This window comes from Echiichthys vipera (assembly GCF_963691815.1).
Source record: "Echiichthys vipera genome assembly, chromosome: 12".
Taxonomy (NCBI): Eukaryota; Metazoa; Chordata; class Actinopteri; order Perciformes; family Trachinidae; genus Echiichthys; species Echiichthys vipera.
In genome coordinates, this window is record NC_139837.1 from 30,238,996 (window position 1) to 30,263,670 (window position 24,675).

At 43.2% G+C, this 24,675-nt stretch overlaps 1 protein-coding gene across 1 annotated transcript in view; it reads right to left on the bottom strand.

Moving 5' to 3' along the window:
- Nucleotides 1-24,675, bottom strand: part of adck1 (aarF domain containing kinase 1) — a gene marked incomplete at its 3' end in the record, with an annotated part of 137,081 nt that overhangs the window by 32,475 nt on the left and 79,931 nt on the right. Inside the window, exons 7-8 of the mRNA XM_083924799.1 lie at nt 21,985-22,101; nt 12,840-12,989 (exon numbers count right to left, since the gene is read on the bottom strand). Of these exons, the coding sequence (XP_083780925.1) occupies nt 12,840-12,989; nt 21,985-22,101 (267 nt within the window). The remainder of the gene's footprint in view (nt 1-12,839; nt 12,990-21,984; nt 22,102-24,675) is intronic.

Below are 24,675 nucleotides of genomic sequence, written 5' to 3' on the forward strand. Positions count from 1 at the left end.
ACCTCTCCATCTGCAGTGGGTTAGCAGTGGGTCCCGAGTTTGGTGGAATGTGGTCAAAGATCTCCTCTGTGAAAACCTTAACTTCTCTAACCGAGACATTGTAAAATTTCATGTATCCAACTATTATGAGTCGGCAGAGAACCATGTTTCCATTTAAGGAGAATCTTAGGTCTGGCGAGCAGGGTGGTAAAGGCCACGACGCGCTGTGTAATAATGGGCAGATTTTTAGGCGGAGGGAACCCAAAAAGAGCAGTCAGGGGACTGGGTTCCAAATTTTTCTTAAGAGCCTGTTTGACAGTTTGAAATATATCAGACCAAAATTCAGCAAGCTTCGGGCACGTCCAGAACTGTGGGTGGTCGGCTGGGGACTGCTTATAGCGCTTACAAGCATCACTGTAACTAGGGTATATCTTAGCCAGTTTAGCGTTGGTGAAATGGGCCCTATGAAGCACCTTCCACTGTAATAGGCCGTGCCTGGCACAAATAGAGGATTAGTGGACCAGTTTTAAAATGTCCCTCCACTGGACATCAGTAATGTCTACCCCCAAATCCTTTTCCCACGCATTTTTAGGCGATACAGTGGGAACTGGGCTCAGAAGAGCAATCTTATTATAAATTACAGATATCAGTTGCTTGTGTTGTATGTTAAGAGACAGGAATTGGTCCATCTCACCTTCAGGGGGGCAGTACAGAATATGTGGAAATTGCTTTTGCATTAAATGTCTCATTTGAAGGTACTTAAAAAAGTGGCAATTAGGCAGGCTGTATTTCTCATCTCATCTTCATCCGCTTATCCGGAGTCGGGTCGCGGGGGCAGCAGCTTTAGCAGGGGACCCCAAACTTCCCTTTCCCGGGCCACATTAACCAGCTCTAACTGGGGGATCCCGAGGCGTTATCAGGTCAGTGTGGAGATATCATCTCTCCACCTGGTCCTGGGTCTTCCCCGAGGCCTCCTCCCAGCTGGACGTGCCTGGAACACCTCCCTAGGGAGGCGCCCAGGGGGCATCCTTACTAGATGCCCGAACCACCTCAACTGGCTCCTTTCAACGCAAAGGAGAAGCGGCTCTACTCCGAGTTCCTCACGGATGGCAGAACTTCTCACCCTATCGCTAAGGGAGACTCCAGCCACCCTCCTGAGAAAACCCATTTCGGCCGCTTGTACCCGCAACCTCTTTCTTTCGGTCATGACCCAGCTTTCATGACCATAGGTGAGGGTAGGAACGAAGATTGACCGGTAGATCGAGAGCTTTTCCTTCCGGCTCAGCTCTCTTTTCGTCACAACGGTGCGGTAGAGCGACTGCAACACCGCCCCCGCTGCTCCGATTCTCCGGCCAAACTCACGCTCCATCCTTCCCACACTCGTGAACATGATCCTGAGGTACTTGAACTCCTTCACTCGGGGTAATGACTCATTTCCTACCTCGAGAAAGCAATCCACCGGTTTCCTGCTGAGAGCAATGGCCTCGGATTTAGAGGTTCTGATCCTCATCCCAGCCGTTTCACACTCGGCTGCGAACCGATCCAGTGAGTGCTGAAGGTGACTGACCAACGATGCCATCAGGACCACATCATCTGCAAAAAGCAGAGACGAGATCCTCCTCCTCCCCACCACAACTACGCCTCGATATCCTGTCCATGAAAATCACGAACAGGATTGGTGACAATCCATCAATCCCTGGGGCTTTGCCACTGTGGAGTTGTTTGACTGCCTCACTGACTTCCACCAGGGATATTGACAATGATTCCACATCAGCCTCCAGCTCTGCCTCTACAAAAGAGGGCGTGTTAGTCGGATTAAGGAGTTCCTCAAAGTGCTCCTTCCACCGCCCGACTACCTCATCAGCTGAGGTCACCAGCGTCCCGTCCTTACTGTAAACAGCTTGGACGGTTCCCCGTTTCCCCCTCCTGCGATGTCGAATGGTTTTCCAGAAGCACCTTGGTGCCGCCCGAAAGTCCTTCTCCATGACTTCTCCGAACTCCTCCCACACCCACACTAGGGTGCTCTGGTACCACGTACACTTATGAGCATCCTTATGTTTGAACATGGTGTTAGTTATAGACAATCCGGGACTAGCACAGAAGTCTTATAACTGACGACCACTCGGATTTAGATCAGGGAGGCCGTTCCTCCTAATCACGCCTCTCCAGGTGTCTCCATGATTGCCCGCATGGGCGTTGAAGTCTCCCAGCAGAACTATGGAGTCCCCTACTGGAGCCCCATGCAGGACTCCATTCAGGGTCTCCAAGAAGGCTGAATACTCTGAACTGCTGTTCGGTGCATATGCACAAAGAACATTCAAAGTTTTCCCCCCTACCAACTGCAGGCGTAAGGAGGCGACCCTCTCGTCCACCGGGGTGAACTCCAATACCGCGGCCCTCAGCCAGGGGTTTGTGAGTATCCCCACACTTGCTCCACCTCCCGCACAAGCGCCGGCTCCTTCCCCGACAGAGAGGTGACATTCCACGTCCCCAGAGCCAATTGTTTCCTCCTGCGAGTGGTGGGCCCACAGGATGGAGAGGAGGGAGGCGCCACGTCACTTTTTTGGCTGAGCCCATCCAGGCGCTGTGGCAAACCCGGCCAACAGGCGCTCACGGGCGAGCCCTCCATCTGGGCCTGGCTCCAGATGGGGGCCCCGGGCTTCCTCAGGGCAGGGTCTCTCTTCTTCTTCATAGTTTGTCCATTGAGTCTTTGTGACTTAGACAGGCTGTATTTGTCCAACATAAATGCAAAGGATGCAAAAACACCTTTACAGGTCATTAAGCGTTTTGAGGCCCTTATCTGACCATATGCGGAATGCAGGGTCGGTGCAGGAAGGGAGAAACGCATAGTTATTCAAAACTCTGGAAAGGATCAAAGCCCTTTGCAAGCCGTACTGCTTCCTGAACTGGATCCAAATTTTAATGGTATTAACGACAACCGGATTAGATTCTTGAGTTCTTGTGGGCAATTATGGGAAGCTGTGAGCAAATCGTAGAGTGAAGAGAGCAGGAGGAACATGTTATCTCTGTATGAGTCCAGGCGTCTGCAACTTCACCGCAGAGTTTAGGGAGTTGAAGTATATGTTTTTTGATATGGTCTGGTTTATTCTGCCAAATAAAGGTGTTAAATTGTTGGTCTAGATTAGTAAAAAAAACGATTTGTTCAGACAAATTGGGAGATGCTGATAAAGATACAGAAACTGTCATAGGATGACCATCTTAATAAGATTAATCCGGCCTGCAAGGGACAGGGGGAGGCCCGCCCATCTAGACAAGTCCGACTTGCATTTATCTTATAGCGGCTGGAAGTTCTTTTGAAGTATGTCCCTGAAAGAGCTGGTGATATACACCCCCAAATACTTGAACCCCTTGTCAGATGTTTTACAGGGAAATATAGACTGTGGGAGTGATCTCGCCAAGTTGTTGACAAAACATAACTAACTGAATATTCAACTTGTACCCTGATAGGTGGCCATACTGATCCAGAATTGATAAAACTGGGGGGAGGGAGGATGTGGGGTTTGAAATAAATAAGATGAGGTCGTCCCCATATAAGGAGAGTTTGTGGACTAGGCCAAGACGAGTCAAACTCCAAGGGATTAGGGGTTGTTGCCGTAATTGGGCTGCATTCGGAAGTACACTCACTTTATTAGGTACACATGTCCAACTGCTAATGCTGCTGTTGGGTCCAGACGGGCTGGTCTGAGTATTTCAGAAGCTTCCACGCACAACCATCTCTAGGGTTTACAGAGAATGGTCAGAAAAAGAGAAAATATCCAGTGAGCGGCAGTTCTGTGGGAGCAAATGCCTTGTTGATGCCAGAGGTCAGAGGAGAATGGCCAGACTGGTTCAAGCTGATAGAAAGGCATTAGTAATTCAAATATCGACAGGTTACAACAGAGGAATGCAGGAGAGCATCTGTGAACACACAACACAATCTCTCAACTTTCTAGCAGATAGGTAAACACAGCAGAAGACCACACTGGAACTTTGTTAAGCACCATGTGTGCCCAATAAAGTGGCTGGTGAGTGAATATAGTGCAGTGTAAAAATCTGAAAAAGACTTGTTGAAAATCACTGGATCAGAAGTGTGGCTGCCGTCCGGTAGTTGAATTTTAGAGATCAGTCTAGAAGCAAAAAAAAAAAAAAAGAATCCTTTGTGTGGATTGTCACAGCTATCTATCAACTTAAAGTGTCATTAAGAGGCCGTGTTCCGAATGCAGTAGTAGCCGTTTCTTACATGGGGGTGGGGGGCAAAATGCCACTGCAGACATCATTAAACTATGTAAGAGCGATTTGAGTCGCAACAAAATCTTTTAACTTAATGTCCGACGGTAAGTGTGAACTAAACCACCTCCATGGTGAACGTGGAATTGTATCCCATGGAAAACTGGTGTCAACTGTGGTAGGAGCCTGGTCAGAAGTTACTATTGGGTAATATTCACACGGATTCACACAGTCGAGAATGTTGTTATTGAGTAAACAAAATCAATTCGAGAGAATGTGTGGTGTACAGGGGGAAAAAAGGAGAAAGCTTTACCATGGGGATTTCTAAATGCATATGTTTTTAGTGTGTGTGCTGATTTGGATAGTATAATCTGTGTGGGAGAAGATCCGTCAAGAGTCACATCCTGCAACAGATTGAAATCTACACCCATGATAATACAATGGCGTTTGGGATTTTTGCAAATAGCCTTTAAAAAAACTGTTCATCGTCCCAGGTGGGTGCATAAACCGAAACTAAAACCACTTGTGTTCTGGAATGTGCCTGAAAATATGACATAGCGGTCGTCAGTATCTAGGATTACATTTGTCGGCTCAAACAGGAACCTCTTTGAATGATGATAGCTGCCCCTCTAACTCTATCCGTAAATTTGGAAAGGAATAAGTGACTCAACCGTGCCTTCTTATACGTGGGCTGATTTGAGATGTGTTTCCTGCAGAAACATCACATCCCCCTTAAGGTGCTGTAACTGTGTCAGGACCTTACCGATTTTGATCGCACTGTTCATTCCCTTAGTTTTCCAGGAAATCAGACGCACTCCAGTACTTGTCTTTACAGCATTAGCAGGAATAGGAACAATAATAAGTTAGAATGACACTGCGTGACCGGACGTATTCTGTAGCAGTGGAGGAAGAGAGTGAGGGGAAGGTAAAACAGAACAAACAAAACAAAACTAACAAAAAACAATTAATAATAATATTTAACAATAATAATAATAATAAAAGGCGGGAAAAAATAAATAAAAAGGGAAATAAGGGCCAAAAAACACATAAAACAGAACAAAACAACATAGGACAATGACATTGTGACCAATCTGAGGGTTACTCCCGTAGAAAAAACCTTGTGAGCGCTCCAGCTCGCAACTAACAGCTAAACTGAAACTTCTGGGGTCTGTGTTTGGCCCCTTAGGTCACCACAAGAAAGGAGAAAAAATAATAAAATGCAAAGATATATATTCCAGAGCCAACTGTGTGAAGTGTGCTCTGGGGCGCAAGTGCAAACTTCACGCAAAGACGCCTTAGGGCAGGCAGGCCATGAGGATATTTTTCTACATCAGTTAAGATGAATAGAATGCCTGTATGAAACCCACCATCCGCACTGGGTTAGAATGCACATGCTGTCTCGATATACAGTAGGTCACCTCTGTACATCAATCGATGATAAGTATCAGGCTTCAGTAAAGCCCTTTGACCAAACAGTTAACAAAAATACTTCAGATAACCCTGTGGCGGTGGGCGATAAAAACTAGAAATAAAATAAAATAAAGCTGTGAAGAAAATATATAATAACAAACTGAGTCAGTCTTGGTTGGCTAAAGCACAGCTATGCAGTTAGTACCACATCATCTCACGGCTATACATATAACCCGACAGTGGCTCATCTGTGAAATCAACAACCCTCCGCGGTCATCAGGTCTCGTCCGTGTGGGTGGATGTTATGAAAGCTTTCGCTTCCCTATTTTTAACCTCTCTCTTTCTACTTTTTTACTCTTCTTGTAAAGAGATTGTGTATTTTATATATATCCTATGGATATTTCTAACTCTAAAATGCAACCAAGAGGCAGTTTTCTCAATTACTCAAGAGGGGAACTGCTGGCTCTGCGCACAAAGGGACGAGCTGGGATATGACACCCCGTCCCAGCGGTGCTGACAAGAGGACCCAGGGGCTTCAAGGCTGGGGCAAAGCTAAAGGCCGAGCTAGCGGAGAATTGGAGGTGCTACAAGCCGTCGATTCCCTCCGTAATAATGGGGAATGTGAACTTGCTGCAGAACAAGATTTACGAGCTGTCCACGCTGAAGAACCAGCGAAACAGACCAATGGTGGAGAATTTGAGGCGCTACAAGCCATCGATTCCCTCCGTAATCATGGGGAATCTGAACTCGCTGCCGAACAAGATTGTCGAGCTGTTCGCGCAGAACTATCAGCGGATCTACCATGAGAGCAGCTAGTTCATCTTTACGGAGACATGGCTAAACCACGCTGTGAGAACCGACAGAGACAAAAAAGCGAGCAGAAAAGGAAAGGTTGGTGACTCATCATGTATGTGAACAACCAATGGTGTAACCCAGGACATATCTCAGTAAAAAAAGTCTCATGTTGCCAGGACCTCAAGCTGCTGGCTGTTAGCCTACGGCCATATCATTTACCGAGAAAGTTCAGTCAAATGATCACCGTCTGTGTTTAAATCCCTCCCAGAGCGGACGCAGCCACTGCCTATGAGAACATCCACTCAGGGCGCACTCAAACTGTCCATCTGTACCGTGCCCTGTGCTTTAGGGTACTTGTCCCCCCCTCCCTCTTTCCCCCCGCAGGCCAGGCCCGTTTGTACTCACACTACCTGGGCCTCGAGCAAACACTTCTTGCCTGCCTATACGTCATCACGCCATAACACGTCACACGCAGTGAATGACATCATCACGGTGCATCGCCTTGTTTACAAATCTTTCCATAAACCTCAGAGTTTTGGGCGTCTTGTCCAACTTTTTTCGAATATTTTCATCCAACCAAATCTGCATACAATCCATATCCGCATCACACAACGTGAACCTTTCGCCCTTGTTCTAAATGTCCGCGCATGGTCCGTCCTTCTTTTTTCTATGTCCGAACAGGCGCACATAAAATGACGTCAGAACCGCCGTAGGCCTCATGCTCATTCTCGTACACATGTGCACGCTAGTGCTCGTACATGTGCTCTACAAAAGCCCACCTCTACCAAACGGTCCGTGGCCGGCAAGCGTGCCGCACCTAGGCACGGTACGGTTGCACTCAAACTGGTCAAACGAACTAGACTTTAGCCGTGAAACGTGCTTGGGCACGGTACGGATGGACAGTGTGAGTGCGCCCTCAGTCACTGCAAGGCTGCAGACACAGCATCCTGAGGCATTTATGATCACCTCTGGGGACTTTAATCATTCAACTTTGGAATCTACTTTGGCTGTCAGCCAGATGTTGGTGTGGAGGATGCCATCCTCTTCATTCTACCTTACGGAACTGGTGACCCTGGCTGTCCAGATCAGGCACCCTAACATTGGGGGAAAAGTAAATTTTAGGGACCCACATTAAAATTGCTCCCGCTGCCCATGGACCTCCCGTGTCCCTGGGACCCGGGGGGGGGGGGGGGGCCGCAGCGGCCCTCCTAAGTTGGGGTGATTTTTGCAGTACCGCCGTTTTTCCGCCAGTGGCACTGGCACATGTAACGCCCTACCAATCGTGCTGCCATTGGGCCAAAAATTGGCCCGGGCCGGTCCAGCGCTCATACGTTTGAATGCAGCGGAGCATGCCGCGATTTGGACCCCGCTATGCATGCTGCCATAGGGCCCCCGTTGAAACATGTGGCCATTGGGCATCTTTAGAAAGTGTTGGCTTTGGGCCCATTCATTATACATGGGGTCATAATTTATATTATTATTATTATTACAACTTTGAACTGACTGTCTGTTCCAACGTATTGGCGGAGGGCCATTGGTGGCCCAATGGCAGCATGTCCCAATTTCAGCCTTGGATCTCAGTGCGCTTGGGAGATCCCTCTTGCCCGGCCCTCTTGTGACACCCTAATGTTAAATCATAGCTAGAGTGGGAGGGGGTCACCGCAGGGTCTGTATTGGGCCTAGGAGACTGAAAATTTGGAATACTCACATTTTGCCCCACGGTCATCAAGTGTGCCAAATTTGGAACAATTCAAAGTAGGTCGAATTTTTGACTCGATTTAAACATTCTGAGGCTGAATCTCAATTTTGGGTCAAAATCAAAGGTCGTCCAATCTGCTCCAAATTTTTAGGGCTGAACGCTGACCGAGGGGGGATGCTGCCCCCCGAGTATCAGAGCCCTAGCCCATCTGGAGATATAGCCTGGCCCCTTTCCCACACTCTAAATGTTACAGCGTGCCTGGGTATGACACGGGGCCTATCTCCCAAGTGCCAAGTACCCAAGAGCTGGCATTGATATCATTGGGTCCCTTGGGCTTCTGGAGAGTGCCCTATCAATTTCAGACTTATAACCCAACGCCATAGTGGTGTACTAGCAGTTCAGCCATAAGGCATTGGGTTATAAGTCTGAAATGAACAGTGCACACTCCTGTCATCACAGGGACAAACATATGGTGGGTGCCGGCTCTGTACTCGGTGAGCTGTATTGAAACGTTTGGAGGAGGTGTGGGGTTGAGATATGTTGTTGACTGGGCCTTTGGGAGTATACCCTGTTAATTTCAGCCTTATGGACTATACCCTGTTAAGTTCAGCCTTATGGACCAATGATATCACCAAAAGAAACTCTCTACAAGGGTCATCCAGTACATTTCTACCCAGACCTGGCACCGGGAGTCCACCAAAGACAGAAAGAATTTGATGGTGTCAGACAAAAGCTGCGCAATATGGGAATAAGGCACGGCATCCTGGTTCCTGCTCGACTCGTGATTACATTTAAGGGCAGCACACAAACTTTTAAAACACCCACCGAAGCAGAGGCTTTCGTCAGGCAAATCCAAGAGGAAAATGGTAATGAATGAACATTTAGCCTTGAAAAGTTTGTAGCTTTCAAGGCTTATGTCATTATTATACTACTATGGTCCGGGTTAGTATGGGTGACTAAGTGCACATCTCTAATTTTCCGATTATCAATATCTAGGCAAGGTAAAATCAAGCCTTAAGTTTTCAGTTCTAAAGGGGAGGGAGGAGGGAGAAAGAAATGCATTTTGCATTTTTGTTCTGTTCTGTTCTTTTTTCTCTCCTTATCTTCTAATCATAAGAAAATGCACACTTATAATTTAAATGAGCCCTTGGAGAAGTTAGCACTTTACCAGATACTTGAAAAGTATACTCCAGAGACTCTGTGATGGGATATTTGCTATACTTCACTGACCCTTTTTGTTGTGCTTTAGGTTTCTCTTTGTCATAATTTGTGGAGGGAGGATATCTATGTTTTGTTTTTTAGTTTTTTTCTGTAGAAGCAACTATTAAGTAGCACTGCTTGATCACTCCTCACCAAGTGTGGTGTGGTCTTCGACGTTGCAGAAGTGTACATTTGGGAGAGGGGGTAAGCTCGGTTCTAGAGCAACAGGATTTGTGTGGTTTGTTCATGGGAAAATGTTGATATGTTTCATCAGGTTTGTTTTGGATGACTTTTCTTCGCTTGTTTTTTTGTTTTTTTGCATCTGGAGGCAGAATTTGCACTTTATCCCTCAGGTACCAACAGTGATGACACATTTAGTAATGACTAAAGAATCTGAGATTAAATTTACTTCATGGAATTGCAGAGGCTTACAAAGTTATAGAAAGCTAAAACAGGTAATGGGGAGGTTGAAAAGCATTAATTCTCAAATAATTTTTCTTCAGGTAACCCATCTCTCTATTAATGAAGACATTAGATTAAAAAGGAGGTGGCAAGGTAAGGTTTTGTCGGCACCTTTTAATACCCAGGCAAGAGGGGTTGTGACTCTCATTCACAAATCCATTCCTTTCTCATTCACAAATCCATTCCTTTGAAAATCACCAACGTGATTGCTGATAAAGCAGGCAGGTACCTCATAGTTCAGGGTGTGCTTTTATCAGAATCTCTAAATTTGGTCAACATATATGTGCCAAATCAGGATGACCCTGAATTCTTTAACAACCTATTTCTTAATTTGTCAGCCCTTCCAGGTCAATACATAATAGCAGGAGATTTTAACAGTACCCTTAACCCCAATAAGGACAGGTCATCAAAGGTGGACAATTCCCATAACAAAAGTAGAGAAATTCTACACTTATTTATTGAGTCACTAAATTTATGTGATGTATGGAGAGACAGAAACCCTGACGTACCAGTTTATTCTTGTTTTTCTAACACTCATAAGTCGTACTCCAGAATTGATTACTTTTTAGTCTATCTTTTTAGTGATATTTATGATATTCCTCAAGCATTTTTTTAAATACCTCCAGCTCAGAAGCTTTATAGGTTCTAATCAAAAGCAAGTCATCAGCATTCCTACTCTATCCTTATTAGAGAAAGTTTTAATTAAGAACCCTTTTGATAGGGGAATCATATCAGAAGTGTACAATTTGTTGTTGACTTACTCACGGGAATCCACAGAATCTAAGTTCAAAGCATGGAAAAATGATTTACAGGGCGAACTGACAATTGAAGAATGGTACAAGGCATGTAGGAGGGCTCAAACTCAAACTGTGTGTCGTACAATTCAGGAGATACTATCAATCCATTTAGTAGCAGATCCTAGATTCTTTATTCTTGGCATTTATCCAAAGGGACATAAAATAAAATGTAGAGAACAGATATTTATAGACTTGTGTCTTTTACATGCCAAAAGATCAATAGCTTAAACATGGAAAAGTTCCCATAGACCAAACATTGGACAGTGGCTCAAGGAAATGTCAAGATGTTTACCTTTGGAAAAAATCACATACACAATTAAAGATAAGCAAGAACAGTTTCAACATATCTGGGGCCCATTTATAGAGAAAAATACTTTTCTAGTATGTTGGACACAGCTAGGGGAGATTAAACACTACCTCTGCAACTAAACAATTTCTTTATTGATATTTACAAAACACTTAATGGTACTCTTTGTGGGTCCTCAGGAGCTGCCTTCAAGATGAAATTGTATTTTTTTTGTATACTTTGTTTGTTTTTTACTGTTGATGTTTAATCAAACAGACTGTATCTTAACCTTTTTATTTTTATATTTACAAACCTAAGTTTACAAAGATACATCTTCATTTATCTTGAATACTTAATATGTACGTTTGAGCCATCATTCTCAAATATTTGTTTGCATACTTATTTCTTGGAAACAAGGGACTCTCGTGGTCGCATACATTAATATTGTTCCTGCTATGTTTGATATGGCTGAAAACTTAATAAACAGATTGTAAATAAATGGTTTGATGCACAGTCGGGGAAAAAAAAAAAAAGAAGGGCATCACATGACCCCTTTGGCGGCAAATTCAAATAAAAAGCGTCTTATGGCCACACGTTTTAGCGCCGGACCAATGGCAGCTCCTAGCCAGTGTACGGAAGACCCTGGCCCTATGGCAAGACTTGTTTTTGTGTTGTCACGCGAGGGCCACCCGGTGGATCTTGTCTGCAGGCACAAGCCAGGTCCCGGTGCCAAGACGGTCAGACAGGCCATTGGGACCAAAATGCACCAGGGCATGTACAGTGCCGCCGTACAGGTTCAATGGCAACACGTTTGTATAGGCAAAAGTGTCCAAAAACCATACACTTCGGGAAGTGGCACAGCAAGGATTCTCTTCTTGGTCTTCTCCAGTGCCTTTAATACCATCCAACCCCTATACTTCAGGACAAGCTGAACAGGATGGGAGTGGACCCCCATCAGGTGAACTGGGTCAGAGACTACCTCACTAACAGGCCACAGCTGAAGGACACCATGTCGGACACCTCAGACTTCTGTTACAATTCGGAGTCACATACAGAAGTACGCCGATGACACAGCCATCGTGGGATGTATCAGGGGTGACAGAGAACAGGAGTATCGGAGTCTCTTTGGGGACTTTGCTCTCTGGTCAACACCTCCAAGATGAAGGAGCATTGATTTTAGGAGGTCCAGACCAAGACAGCGACCAGTCCTGCTAGAGGGAGCTGAGGTGGAGGCTGTGGATCCATACAAATACCTCGGGCTGTGGCTGGACAATAAACTGGACTGGACAACACACACCAGCCCCCTGTACAGGAAGATACAAAGCAGGTTGTATTTCCTGAGGAGACTGCGGTCCTTCAACATCTGCAGCAAATTGCTGTGGATGTTTTACCAGTCTGTGGTCACCAGTGTCCTCTTCTACACGTATGTGTGTGTGTGTGTGTGTGTGTGTGTGTGGGTGTTTGTGTGTGTGTGTGTGCACGCTTGTGTGTGTGCGTGTGTGTGTGTCAAAGATGAAGATGGTGCATATTTATCACTAAATTCTCTTCATGACTACAGGAACAAGCAGTAAACAAACTCATGTCAGACCTGCGGATGTCTGCAACAGCCTGCGCTTGTTTGTAAGAGCAAGTGCGTTAACAATCAAAGAGCGTGTGTGTGCGTGTGTGTATTTGTGTGTGTGTTTGTGTAGAACATGAAAGTGCACCTATGCGCCTGTATGATTAAGGCTGTGGTGCACCAATTCAAACACAGCTTACTGCACTTTGCTTGGAACAACATCAAATCAGTTGTTTATGAAAAAGCTTTTATCCTGCTGTAGCTCTGATTAAAGTGTCTGCCTATGAGAGTGTGTGTAGCATCCATGTGTTTTTTTATGCATCTTCACTGAGTGTTTGCTATTCTGCTCATGAACTCAAGGCCGAAGCAGCATGATAAAACATTGACTGCGACTTTATAACAAATGGCAGCCTGGAGATTTCTCACCTGATAAAGGCCATGATCGAGCAGGACGATCTCAGTCTTCTTGCTCTGAGGACACTTTCGGACCAACACGTTACCCGGATGCGGGTCACAGTGAACAAAGCCATGGATGAAGATCATTTCACTGTATATTTTACCAAGGTTCTCTGAGATCTGTGGGGGAGATGACATTAATGATTAACGATATTGGTTTATTGTTGTTATCATTATTAATTATTATGACTACCACAGGTCTAGACTACAAACATCATGTCACTGTCACCCTTGCAAGGCAAAGACATTCATGCAACACTGCAGTTCCAGTTCTTGTCCAGTAATTTCAAATAATTATAATAATAATAATAATAATAATACAATGTATTTATATGGCCCTTTTTTGGAATTCAAAGTGGCTTTAAAAAACATAACAAAGCCAGAACAAAAGCAAAACAAAAAAAGGGCAACATTCAAGCACAAGTGAAGAGGGAAGGGTTGTGGGGCTGAAGATAGACAGAGGAGAAGAGATGGGTCTTGAGGCAGGACTGAATGATGGTGAGGGTGTCAAGAATCATGGTGAGGGTGTCAAGAATCATGGATCGGTTAGGGGAGAGAGTTCCAGAGCCTGGGAGTTGCCCTGGAGAAAGCTCTGTCCCGAAAACTACGGAGTTGCGGATGGAGAGGAGACCGGCTGATGTGGATCTGAGGGGCCGTGATGGTTGGTAGAGGGAGAGTTCAGTGAGATATGGGGGATATATGGTGGAGAGCTTTGTGGGTAAGGACCAGGATCCTTGAGCAGCTGGGCAAGGATTGTTGGTGATAGGAGCAGAGGAGAAGGTTAGCAGTGAAGTTGTCAAGTGATAGTGTAGGTAATAGTTTGCCAATGAATGAAAACAGCTTCTTAAGACCCAAGAAGTTCTTGAGTTGATCTTTGGCTCTTTTTAGACAAACCGAACTCTACTGTGTCCAGGTCGCAAAATGTAGATAAAAAATTTTATTCAGTGTTTTTTTTTTAAATCTGGCATCAACCTTGCACTCACACATGTACAGTCAAAAGATAGCAAGAGGTCCTGGCTGCAGACCTCCACTGTAAAGTCACTTCCGCCGCAGGCTCCACTGTCAGAACAACTCTACTGTCAGGTCAAGAAATGCAGAAGATACATTTCAAAATAAAATTATGAATGCACTTCCAGTTGAATCGTTTTCCTCACAAATGCATTAATTAGTAAACAATATCATTCCTTGTCTAGAGTATATATTATTTTTATTTATATAGTAAACTTTTGTGGGCATTTTGATAAATTATGTCGTAATCTCGGACAAAATGCCATCCGTAAACTGTTTTAATTTTTTTTTTTAAATCAAGCATTTGATTTGGACAATTGAAGCATTAGCCTGTCTTTTTCAAAACCAATACATAAACTATAAATGACAATATGCTCTTACACTGAGTTGGTGTAGGAAAAGTTGTGCATTTGGCCCCCTCCTCCTCTCTGATTTCCTCTCTCATGATGAATGTAGAACTGACCCTTCAGTCTTCCATGAATAATCCCTGGAAATTATTGTAATGGCCCTTTCTGAACCTTGGAATGCACCTTCTCAACTTCCTAACCCAAACACTCATTTATTCATGGTAAATCAACTAGACCCCCTTTATGAAGTTCCATTCAGACCAAGTGACCTTTTGATAAGAGCAGGACAGGAGAAAACACCTCAGATTCTTTCCTCTCCCCTCGAGGACTGCCTGAATCTCTGTCTTCATCCTGTGGGTGTGGGAATTAACAGGACAATACATCTGTAATGTTTCTTTAGTGCAGCCAGAGCGACACCCAGTGGAAGGACCTGGTAAGGCATGGTTGTCATGGACAAATATTCATGTAGGAATATAAATGTTCTGTAATCATTCAATATTTGTGTGTCTTATGTGTTAAAGTGAACCTTCTTGATGTGTTTGTTTGAATAGCATAATGTTTAAATTCCCTTATTACTATCCTTCAAGTTAGACTTTTAGTTTGTTGAACTGAGAATGGCAAATTATAAGGCCCATATACAGTGGAGATCAAAATTAGAGAACAAAGTATTAAATATTGATTTATTCTGAAATAGCAGAAACAATCAAAAGCAGAGAACAGTAACCACTGTGTCAGAAGAGAAGATTTCATCAATGTTTTCTTCTCTAGGATTCCAAAATGAACAGGAAGTGTAGAGGCCACAGCTTTGAATGACTTCAGCACATCTGCGCCCACAGGACATCACTAGTTTCTCACACTGCTCTGGTTTGATCTTGGTCCATTCTTCTTCAGTCTCTTCCACAGTTCACTAACTGGAGTGGTTTTCTTAGCATATTACTTTGCTACCAAGGATTTTCCAGAGATACTCTATGGCAGGGGTGTCAATCTAATTTTAGTTCGGGGGCCACATACAGCCCAATTTGATCTCAAGTGGGCCGGACCAGTAAAGCCATAGCATAATGACCACAAATAACGACGGCAACAGATTTTTCTTTTTTGTTTTTTTGCAAAAAAGTACAAGTACATTGTGAAAATTCACATTTAGTTAACTATTTTAACCTAATCCTAAATATAATAAAATCTCTGTTTTAATATGGCATTTATAGTTGAAATCCAGGTTTCGTAAAGCAAAAGACAGTGACGGACTGGAAGTCGACCCTTTAAAAGTGAGCAAAAAGGCTACAACGCACCAAAAACACGGTTAGGGTTAGAGATAAAAAACACTTATAAATAAGAGTTTACCTGAAAGCAAAAGAACACTGGCAGCTCCAGCATAGTTTGCGTGCTTTGAAATAGCAGTCACTGTTGTTGAAAAATTGCAGTTCATGTATTTAATTTTTTGCACTCATCCCAAGTCATCCCAAGGGGCCGTATGTTTGACACTCATGCTCTATGGGGTTTAGATCTGGAATCTGGGCTGGCCATTTCATTGTTTCAATTTTCTTAGCTTCAAGGAACTGCTTTAACCTGTTTTGCGGTGTGACAGGGGGCATTGTCTTGCATGAAAATTGCAGCTGATTGGGAGACAATTGTAGTGAAGGTATTTCATGTTGCTGAAGGAGGTTCACATAAACATTTGCATTCACCCTGCCATGTAGCTGTACAAGAGGACCAACTCCTGCAGCAGAAAACATCCCCCACACCATCACATGACATTGCTAAAGTTCAATTTGTTTGGGTCAAAGGCTGGACTCGTCTTTGCTGAGGAGCATGTTGTGTGGATAGAAGGGAAGTGGTCCAGAGTGACAAGTGATGTGAGGACGTGCAATTTATTTGGGTCTGATGGAAACATTATGTTGGGCGTAGGACTGGGGAAAGACTGAACCCAAAGTGTTTAAAGAAGTTACATTTGGAGGAGGAAGTGTCCGAGTCCAGATCTAAACCCCTTAGAGAATCTCTGGAAAATCCTTGGCAGCAAAGTAATGTCTAAGAAACCCACTACAGTTACTGAACTGTTGAAGAGACTGAGTCAGAATGGACCAAGATCAAACCAGAGCAGTGTGAGAAACTAGTAATGTCCTGTGGGCGCAGATGTGCTGAAGTCATTCAAAGCTGTGACCTCTACACTTCCTATTCATTTTTGAATCCTATAGAAGCAAACATTGTTGAAATCTTCCCTTCCTGACACAATGCCCACTGTTTTTTTCACAAGATAAAGTGCCTTGGTTATTTAAAAATCATGCTAGTACAGCAGTGGACGCCGCTGATATTCTATCAAACTCTGAACAATATAAAATAACAATATTTCATAATAAATCAAGTATAATTTGTTGATCTCTGGTGTATTGTGTGTCTGCTATGATGTGTATTGTTACCTCTCTTATATCCTTCGTTATTTTATTAATTTATTGATTACTATTTTACTGTTTTCTTTTTACTATTATTATTTATATTCATTATGCAGTGGCTGAAGAAGCGCTTCAATTTCATTGTATACCTGATATGCAACACACACACACACACACACACACACACACACACACACACACACACACACACACACACACACACACACACACACACACACACACACACACACACACACACACACACACACACACACACACACACACACACACACACACACACACACAAACACAGAGTGAGAGGGGAGGGATGTCAGTGGCTGCTATAGTTGTGATGTTCACAAACAAACTGAATATCACACACTCACAGTGCTAAGCTTCTATTTGGCTTCTTTTGGCTACTAACTGACCAGCCTACTAAACCCCTGTACAGTTACAACGTCTATAGTGCTTGGTTTTGAAAACTTTTACAGATCTTATCCGGTTTTACTGGCTACATTGAATTCTATTGGGCCTCACCTGTCAGGGCGGATTGGCTAGCCTATCTGGGCTTGTTTTTAGCCTGCTGACTAGGTTGTTTTTAATCTACTGACTATTTTTTAATACTTTATTGTCATGGTATCTTATCATACATTACCCATTTTATATAAATTATGTAAAAATAATTTTTTGTATACATTTTTTACATAAATAAGAGGAGCAGGTGTAACACCCAGTGATTGCCTTAGTTGAACTGACAGTCGATGTAAGTTAAAAATTGGTGATACCAATATTTACCGTACAGGTTTAGGTTATTACAGTATTTTGAAAAATCCATACATAGAGAATTAAATTCATACAAAAGAATTGTTATTTGAAAGACTGGCTACTATTATTCCATAAACACATACGTTTTTTCCAAATAAGTTTATGCACCAGTATGACAAAGCAGACAGAAAACACAGATCAACCAAAAAATTGTATACACACACGGAAAAAAAAGAAAATAAATAAAAGTAAACATAAAGAGAGAAAAAAAGAAAACGTGGAAAAAATAACCAAATCGAATAAAATAAAATAAAAATACAAGACCTTACTTGAAGTATGGTTTGTGTAGTGTCATCCCTGATATGAAGAATCACAGTCCAGTAATTTCAATTCATTGTGTTTTTACCATATCATAATATATTGACCACTAAGGCCATTTTTGTCAAAGAATTTCAAGTTTCCCCTTATTTTACAAGTTAATTGCTCCATCTGATGTATTTGTTAAACCGTTTCTCTCCATTAAGCTATCAAGGGACATGTTTTTTGAAGCAAATGAAAGTCTGTATTCAAGTGAATAACACCATTATAAAAGGTATTCATTTCCTTCCGTATATTGTTTCAAAACAATTGTAATGATCGGCAGAACCAAAAGAGTTGACCAAAATTGGCATAGGATTCACCACATTCCCTCCAGCAGTTATGTCATATTTTATTATTATATTTAGCATGTTGCACTGATGTTGTATTTTCCATGCGTATTCTCTTCAATAAGGAGATGCTGTAGTTGTGTGTACATTCCTATTCATTTCCCTCCAGGTATCCCAAGATATGTGTATATTAAGTTATTCTTCCCATTGTAACTTTGCCCTTGTATCTTGTTGTTTGTGGCTATTTTCTAAAATATCATAGATTGCTGAAATTTGATGTGGTACTCTGACATTGTTATAGTTCTTAACCATAAATTGCACTATTGGATGGAGGTCACTGCTGGTCCTCTAGACTAATGGAAACTAGTAATGCATCATCATGCTAAGCTTTGACTTAAGGTCCATTAAATAAATCAAACAAGAGGGAACTAGGTATGGAAAGCAGCGAGACATGTAATGACTATGTACACTGCATTGGAGTAACATTGACAACAACAAGTAGGCTCCAACCAGCAAACAGGCTTAGTACAGCAGCTCAATGAAGAGAACAGTCAACACAGAGTTTATTAAGTCTCCCAAGGTGACGAGAGATGTGTTGGTCCTAACTTGAATCTGATGGCACCCACTTATCACATCGTTTTCCTCTAGTTTTTCTCTGTTGGCGGCAAAGATGATCCAAAACAGACTAGCTGCTGTCAGCACCGTGAAAGTGAGATGACGTTTCACGGCCAAATCAAATAACCTATCGGAGGAGAGCCCTTCTAGCCAATCAGAGGCAAAAAAGGCAGGATCTTCCCCTACAGTCCTGGGAAAAGAAAATATCGCTGCCCGGCCTCAGTTCACTATTGTTGTTTTTCCAGTATGATTTTTCCAGCCTTGTGATTGGCTAAAATGGCCTTCCTGTGATGGTAAATGGTAAATGGTAATTGGTAAATGGACTTGTACTTATATAGCGCCTTTCTAGTCTTCTGACTACTCAAGTCGTTTCACACTACTTGTCACATTCCCCCATTCACCCAGACATTCACACAGATGGCAGTGGACATCTACATACCATCTAATGTAATCGATCCATGCACACCAGTGACGTGCAGTCAGGGGAGGCAGGGGAGGCACAGCCTCCCCTGTCATCATGAGAGGAAAAAGAAACGAAATAATAAAATAACACAAGTATTAATATTTGTCCTCTTGACTATGATTTTGTTGTGGTTCTTAATGTATTTTGACAATTTTTATAGTAAAATGGCAGAAAATTCTGTATTTCCTGCTTAAATAAACGGAGTCTCCTTCGGAGGCGAGAGGTGAGGCATGGACAGCCGAGCCTCCCTCCAGATTGCGTGATCACTCACAAACTGGATTGAGCGCGTGCAAATGGCGCATGCTTGTTCCCATTTCTGTGTATGTTTCCAATATGATGGTTGAGGACACTTTTATGTAATAAAAGTATACATCTTCTTTTCCATGGTGTTCAGTAATGTGTTTTACGTATGTGTGTAATATTTACATCTTATTGATATGACATAAATCCACAGGGAAAATGCTTGCCTTGAGGCAGGCAGTACCTCTGCCTCAAGGAAGGCGGCGATAGTGAGCAGCCTGATAGCCTGCCACCAGCCAGGTCACGGTGAACTCTAACCCGTGTGCAAAAGTAAACACAAGAAATGTGCTGTGCAACGCTGTATAGCTTAGCGATAAGCTGTCATTTCTCGCCCTGAAAATTGAGGATTTGATTTCTAAAACTAAAAATTTTTTCAAAGCTGGACTTTCAGTCAGTAAAGGTAAGATATACTGCAATATACAGCTGCACTGGTGTTTTAAAATGGTTTTCAGCATCCTATTCGCTCCTATTCTCTCATCCTATCCTATTGGCATCCTACTGTATGTTTGTAAATCTTACTTGTGAGTCAGTGCCTCCCCAACCCCAACCTTCACTGCACGTCACTGATGCACACCACATTTATACACCCATGCACAGCACGGGGAGCAATTCTGGGTTCAGTGTCTTGGCCAAGGAAACTTCGACATGTGGAATGGGGAAGCTGGGGATCAAACCGCCGATATCTCAATTTGGAAGATCCTACTTTGTTTTGCCCCTTCATAATTCTGAACTCCTACATCCCTACACCACCTCTAGGCCACTCGTAGCATTTGACCAAGGACTCATATCCCTATCCGCTCTGTCTGTAAATCCAAGGGTGATTGCGCATTTGCTGTGATGTCCCCGTCCCTCTGGAAAATGTAGAGTAGCGCTTAATTAAATATAGCATACTGTGTCAATGTACGTTGCTAAAGTTGGGGAATTAATCTATGTTTGCGCTGCCAGTTGGATGAACCTAAATTACAGAAGAAAAGCAAGAAACACAAACAAACTAATGACGCAAACAACATTGCAGAGAAATGTGAGCTTGAAGACTTGTTTGGTGAGTTGAAAGACTCTCTTATAAATTAACTTCAGGAACTAAAAGAGGTTCACCAAGACAGGGACCGAGACATTAAAACTACAATGGAGATAAAAATAAGAGAATATATAAGTATGAGTAAGAGATGTATAAATACTTGATTTCTTCTTAAATACTGTTATTTTTTTATTGTTCATCATTTGATAGAATATCCACTGTGATTATACCACTGCTGTACTAGAATGTATAGCAGGGTGGCAAGAAAGAAGCCTCTTCTGAAAAAATTTATATCGTTTAAAGTAAAAGTAGAGCAAAAGGTTATATGGTCAGATGAGACCAAAATAGAACTTTTTGGGCTGAACTCCAAGTGCTATGTTTGGGAGAAACCAAACAGAGCACACCACCCAAAACAAACCATGTTTACAGTAAAGCATGGTGGTGGCAGCATTATATTGTGGGTAGGGCTGGGACTTTAACACGTTATTTACAATTAATTAATTACAGAAAAAATAACGCAACAAAAACAAAATAACGCAATTAAACGTAATTTATTTTTACACTCAGTGCAGAACGTTGCTCATTGCATGAGTTTCTGCCCGGCCCGTAATACTGCCGCACAGGACACAACACGGGAGTAATGAAACCAATGGGAAGCAAGATGATGAGTCGTTGCTGGGTTGTGTTTAAGATGTAAAAGTTTACAAAAAGTTAGTGCTCACTGATAAAAATAAACACATTTTCTTGTTAAAACTCATTGTTGTCTATTCATCAATTAAGTTATATACCAAAATCCATTTAAATTGCAAAATGTTGCTTCTTGTGTCAAATATTGATATGCAATTCATTGTGATTAAATAATTACAAAGCCTCTAATTTTATTTTGTAATCATATCCCACCACTAGTTGTGGGCTTGTTTCTCTTCAGCGGGGACTGGGCACTTGGTCAGGATTGAAGGGAAATGGATGCTGCCAAGTCCACCCAAATTCTTGAGGAATACTGCAGCCCTCTGCTTGACACTTGAAAATGGGCAGGTGGTTCACCTTCCAGCATGACAACGACCCAAAACAGACCTCCATAAAAACAGTACAGTGTCTAAAGGACAGGAAGGTGAATGTCCTAGAGTGGCCTAGTCAGGGCCCTGACCTGAATCCTACAGAACATCTGGGGATGAACTTAAAGAGTGCAGTCCATCACCACTCACCACGGAATTTGACTGAACTCGAACAGTTCTGCAGGAAGAATCGGGAATTATTTCCCAATCTAGGTGCACAAAGCTGGTAGAGACAAATCCAAACAGACTGATGACTGTAATTAAAGCAAAAGGTGCCTCTATAAATTATTAAATCCGAGGACTCATCACTTTTCCAACCCTGCTATTCTACTTTTTCATTTTTTTTATCAGTTTTCAGAAATTCTGAAAAAAAAAATTTCACTGGAATGTTGTAAGGCAAAATGTGCAAATCACATGAGTGAGTCTTTTCTCACTCAGATACTTTCAGCCACACTTTCCGTTCGTCTGTCTATGCTACTGTAAAGACATAACCTGACAGGGAGGCAATACCTCATTGACATTGATGTTGTGTTTCTTCATGTAGTCCCTGTCATTGACCTGTCCACCCTCAGCAAACTCCATGGTCAGGATCCTCTTTGTAGACAGATTCCAGTGGATCATGGGAACCTGTAGAGAGAGAGATAGAAGAGGGGAGGAAGAGACCAAAATGTTGCTATTTTTTCATACATTTTTTGTTGACAGTGTGTGGTCAACTTCTTTTCACTAGATTTTATTTTGTAGAACTAGATCTGAAATATCTGTGCTCAGATATCATGTTACTTAAAGAAAGTAAAGTAACTCAAAGCATAACTCCAAAGACAGGCTAAGGAATATATAATAATAATACATTTTATTTGTATTGCACTTAACATTTAACAATCTTAAAGTGCTTCTGCTCTGTAGCACTTTGAATAGAAACAATATCAAAATAATAGGTAAAATGAAAAACAAGTAATAAGTTAAAAGGAGAACATCTAAAAGAGAGGACGTTCTATAACCTCAGAGCCGCTCAAGCCCCCAATACAGCGACTTCCTGGTTGATCCAATACGGAAGTGCCAAAAACTGCAGTTCTCCGTCATATCGCCATGATAACACTTAGGAGGGTGAATTTTGTAACAGGCTAGTTTGTATTTTATTGGAGGTTAAAGTTTATGAATAATTAGGGGCGCGGCCTTGAGTGACAGCTAGCCTCTGGCCCTCACTTCATCTCGGAGGCTAGTTGTCAGGATTAGCATGCGAACTGCGTGATCTCAACCTCGACTGTGGTCATTCGTGTGGTGATGTTACTATAAGTGACAAGATGGTTTGCTCTTTGATCAACTGTACAAACAGATGGTTTAGGAACACACTATGTCAAAGTTAGCTTTGTTATGCTAATTAAATAGCCGCACTTGCACCATGACTTGCATACAGCCTTTATCAATGGCACATACACTAGATGCTAATCTGGAGCACCGAGAGAATTTGAGCCGCGAGGGTCTGTGTTTTACAGTCTATGAGCATGGTACTGTGTTGAATATCAGTTTAAATCATAGATAGATCATACACGCTTTAATACAGTCTATGGAGCAGCCGTGGAAAGGGCCCGATCACCCATGGAGTGGAGCTTGGTTTTAGGGACGGAGGGAGCGAGAGAAGTTCTGGGGGACGAGGAGTTCCTTCAGGTATAGGGGGGCATGTCCGTGAATGCACTGGTGGGTGAGGAGAGAGACCTTGTACTCGATTCTGAGTGGGACAGGGAGCCAGTGAAGAGATTTCAGGATGGGGGCGATGTGATTGTGTTTGCATAACCACATCAGGATCCTGGCAGCACTGTTTTGGATGTATTGCAGCCTTTGGATGCTCTTGCCAAAGAGCCCGATGAGTAGTGCATTACAGTAATCGAGCCTGGAGGAGACAAAGGCATGGACGAGCTTCTCTGCATCTGCCAGGGTGAGTTTGGAAATGTTCCTGAGTTGGTAGAAGGATGTCTTACAGATGTGTTTGATGGGTGTCAAAAGAGAGTTGAGGACCCATTTTAACACTGAGGTTAGTGACGGATGTGGAAAGGGGGATGTTTTGGCCGGAGAAGGTGATACTGGTGATGGTGGATGAGCATAGCTGATGTGGAGTGCAGACTAGGGTGGCTTCTGTTCAGCTGAAGAAAGTTGAACTTCATCCATTCCTCTATCCCCTCCATGCAGATGGTCAATGTGGGTGTTGGCAGGGAAGCAGAAACAGTGGGGGTTGTCCTTATTCAAAGCGTGTTATCAGCATAACAAAGGATATTCCATGTCTGCGAATGACTTTGCCCAGTGGGAGCAGATAGAGGACGAAGAGGTTGGGGCCCAGCACCGAGCCCTGAGGGACACCGCACGGGGCAACATGCTCGGTTCTGTTGGTCAGATATGAGGTAAACCATTTGTGTGCGTTTTCTGAGAGTCCAAGGGTGTACTGCAGGTGGAGGAGGATTTGTGTTCAACTGTATCAAAGGCAGCTGCTAGGTCCAGTAAGGGTTAATAGAGATGGGGAACCAGTATCAGCTTCCATCAGAAGGTCATTGGTCACTCGGACCAAGGCTGTTTCTGTGCTATGGTCACAGCGGAAACCAGACTGAAACTTCTCAAAAAGGTTATTAACTTTGAGATGATCTTGAAGTTGTGAGGCAACTGTTTTTTCTAGAACCTTTGAAAGAAATGGAAGATTGGAATTAGACCTGTAATGGGAAAGGACTTTTGGATCCAGGGTGGGTTTTTTCAGTAGTGGTCTGATAACATTCAGGAGTGAGTGGTTGATGATCTTGGTGATGAATGGAGAGATGGCAGAGGTTGGCCTTTTGCAGGGCTGAAGGGAAGGGGTCCAGGGCGTATGCCTTCTTCTGGTCCCTGTATGTCTGTTTGTGAACATTCAGTCCAGAGGCCTTAAGTCGGCGCTCAAGGACACGTCTGGCCGCCTTTAACTTTCGCTGCTCACAGGTGTACCAGGATGCTGAGCATGAGCAGGAGACTGATCTGGTCTTTAAGGGAGCGGGGAGGTACATACAACTGCGGGGAATCCACTGAGTCAGCAACAGAGAGGAAGTCAGTAGGTAGTCAGAACGGTCATCGAAAAGGGGGGCTAACATTTAAATTTAAGACACTCACAGGGCAATGTTGTAGTCAGCAGGATTGGGGACAACTCCAGGTCCAGTCGGTGGATGACAGCTAAGCCACCACCGCGGC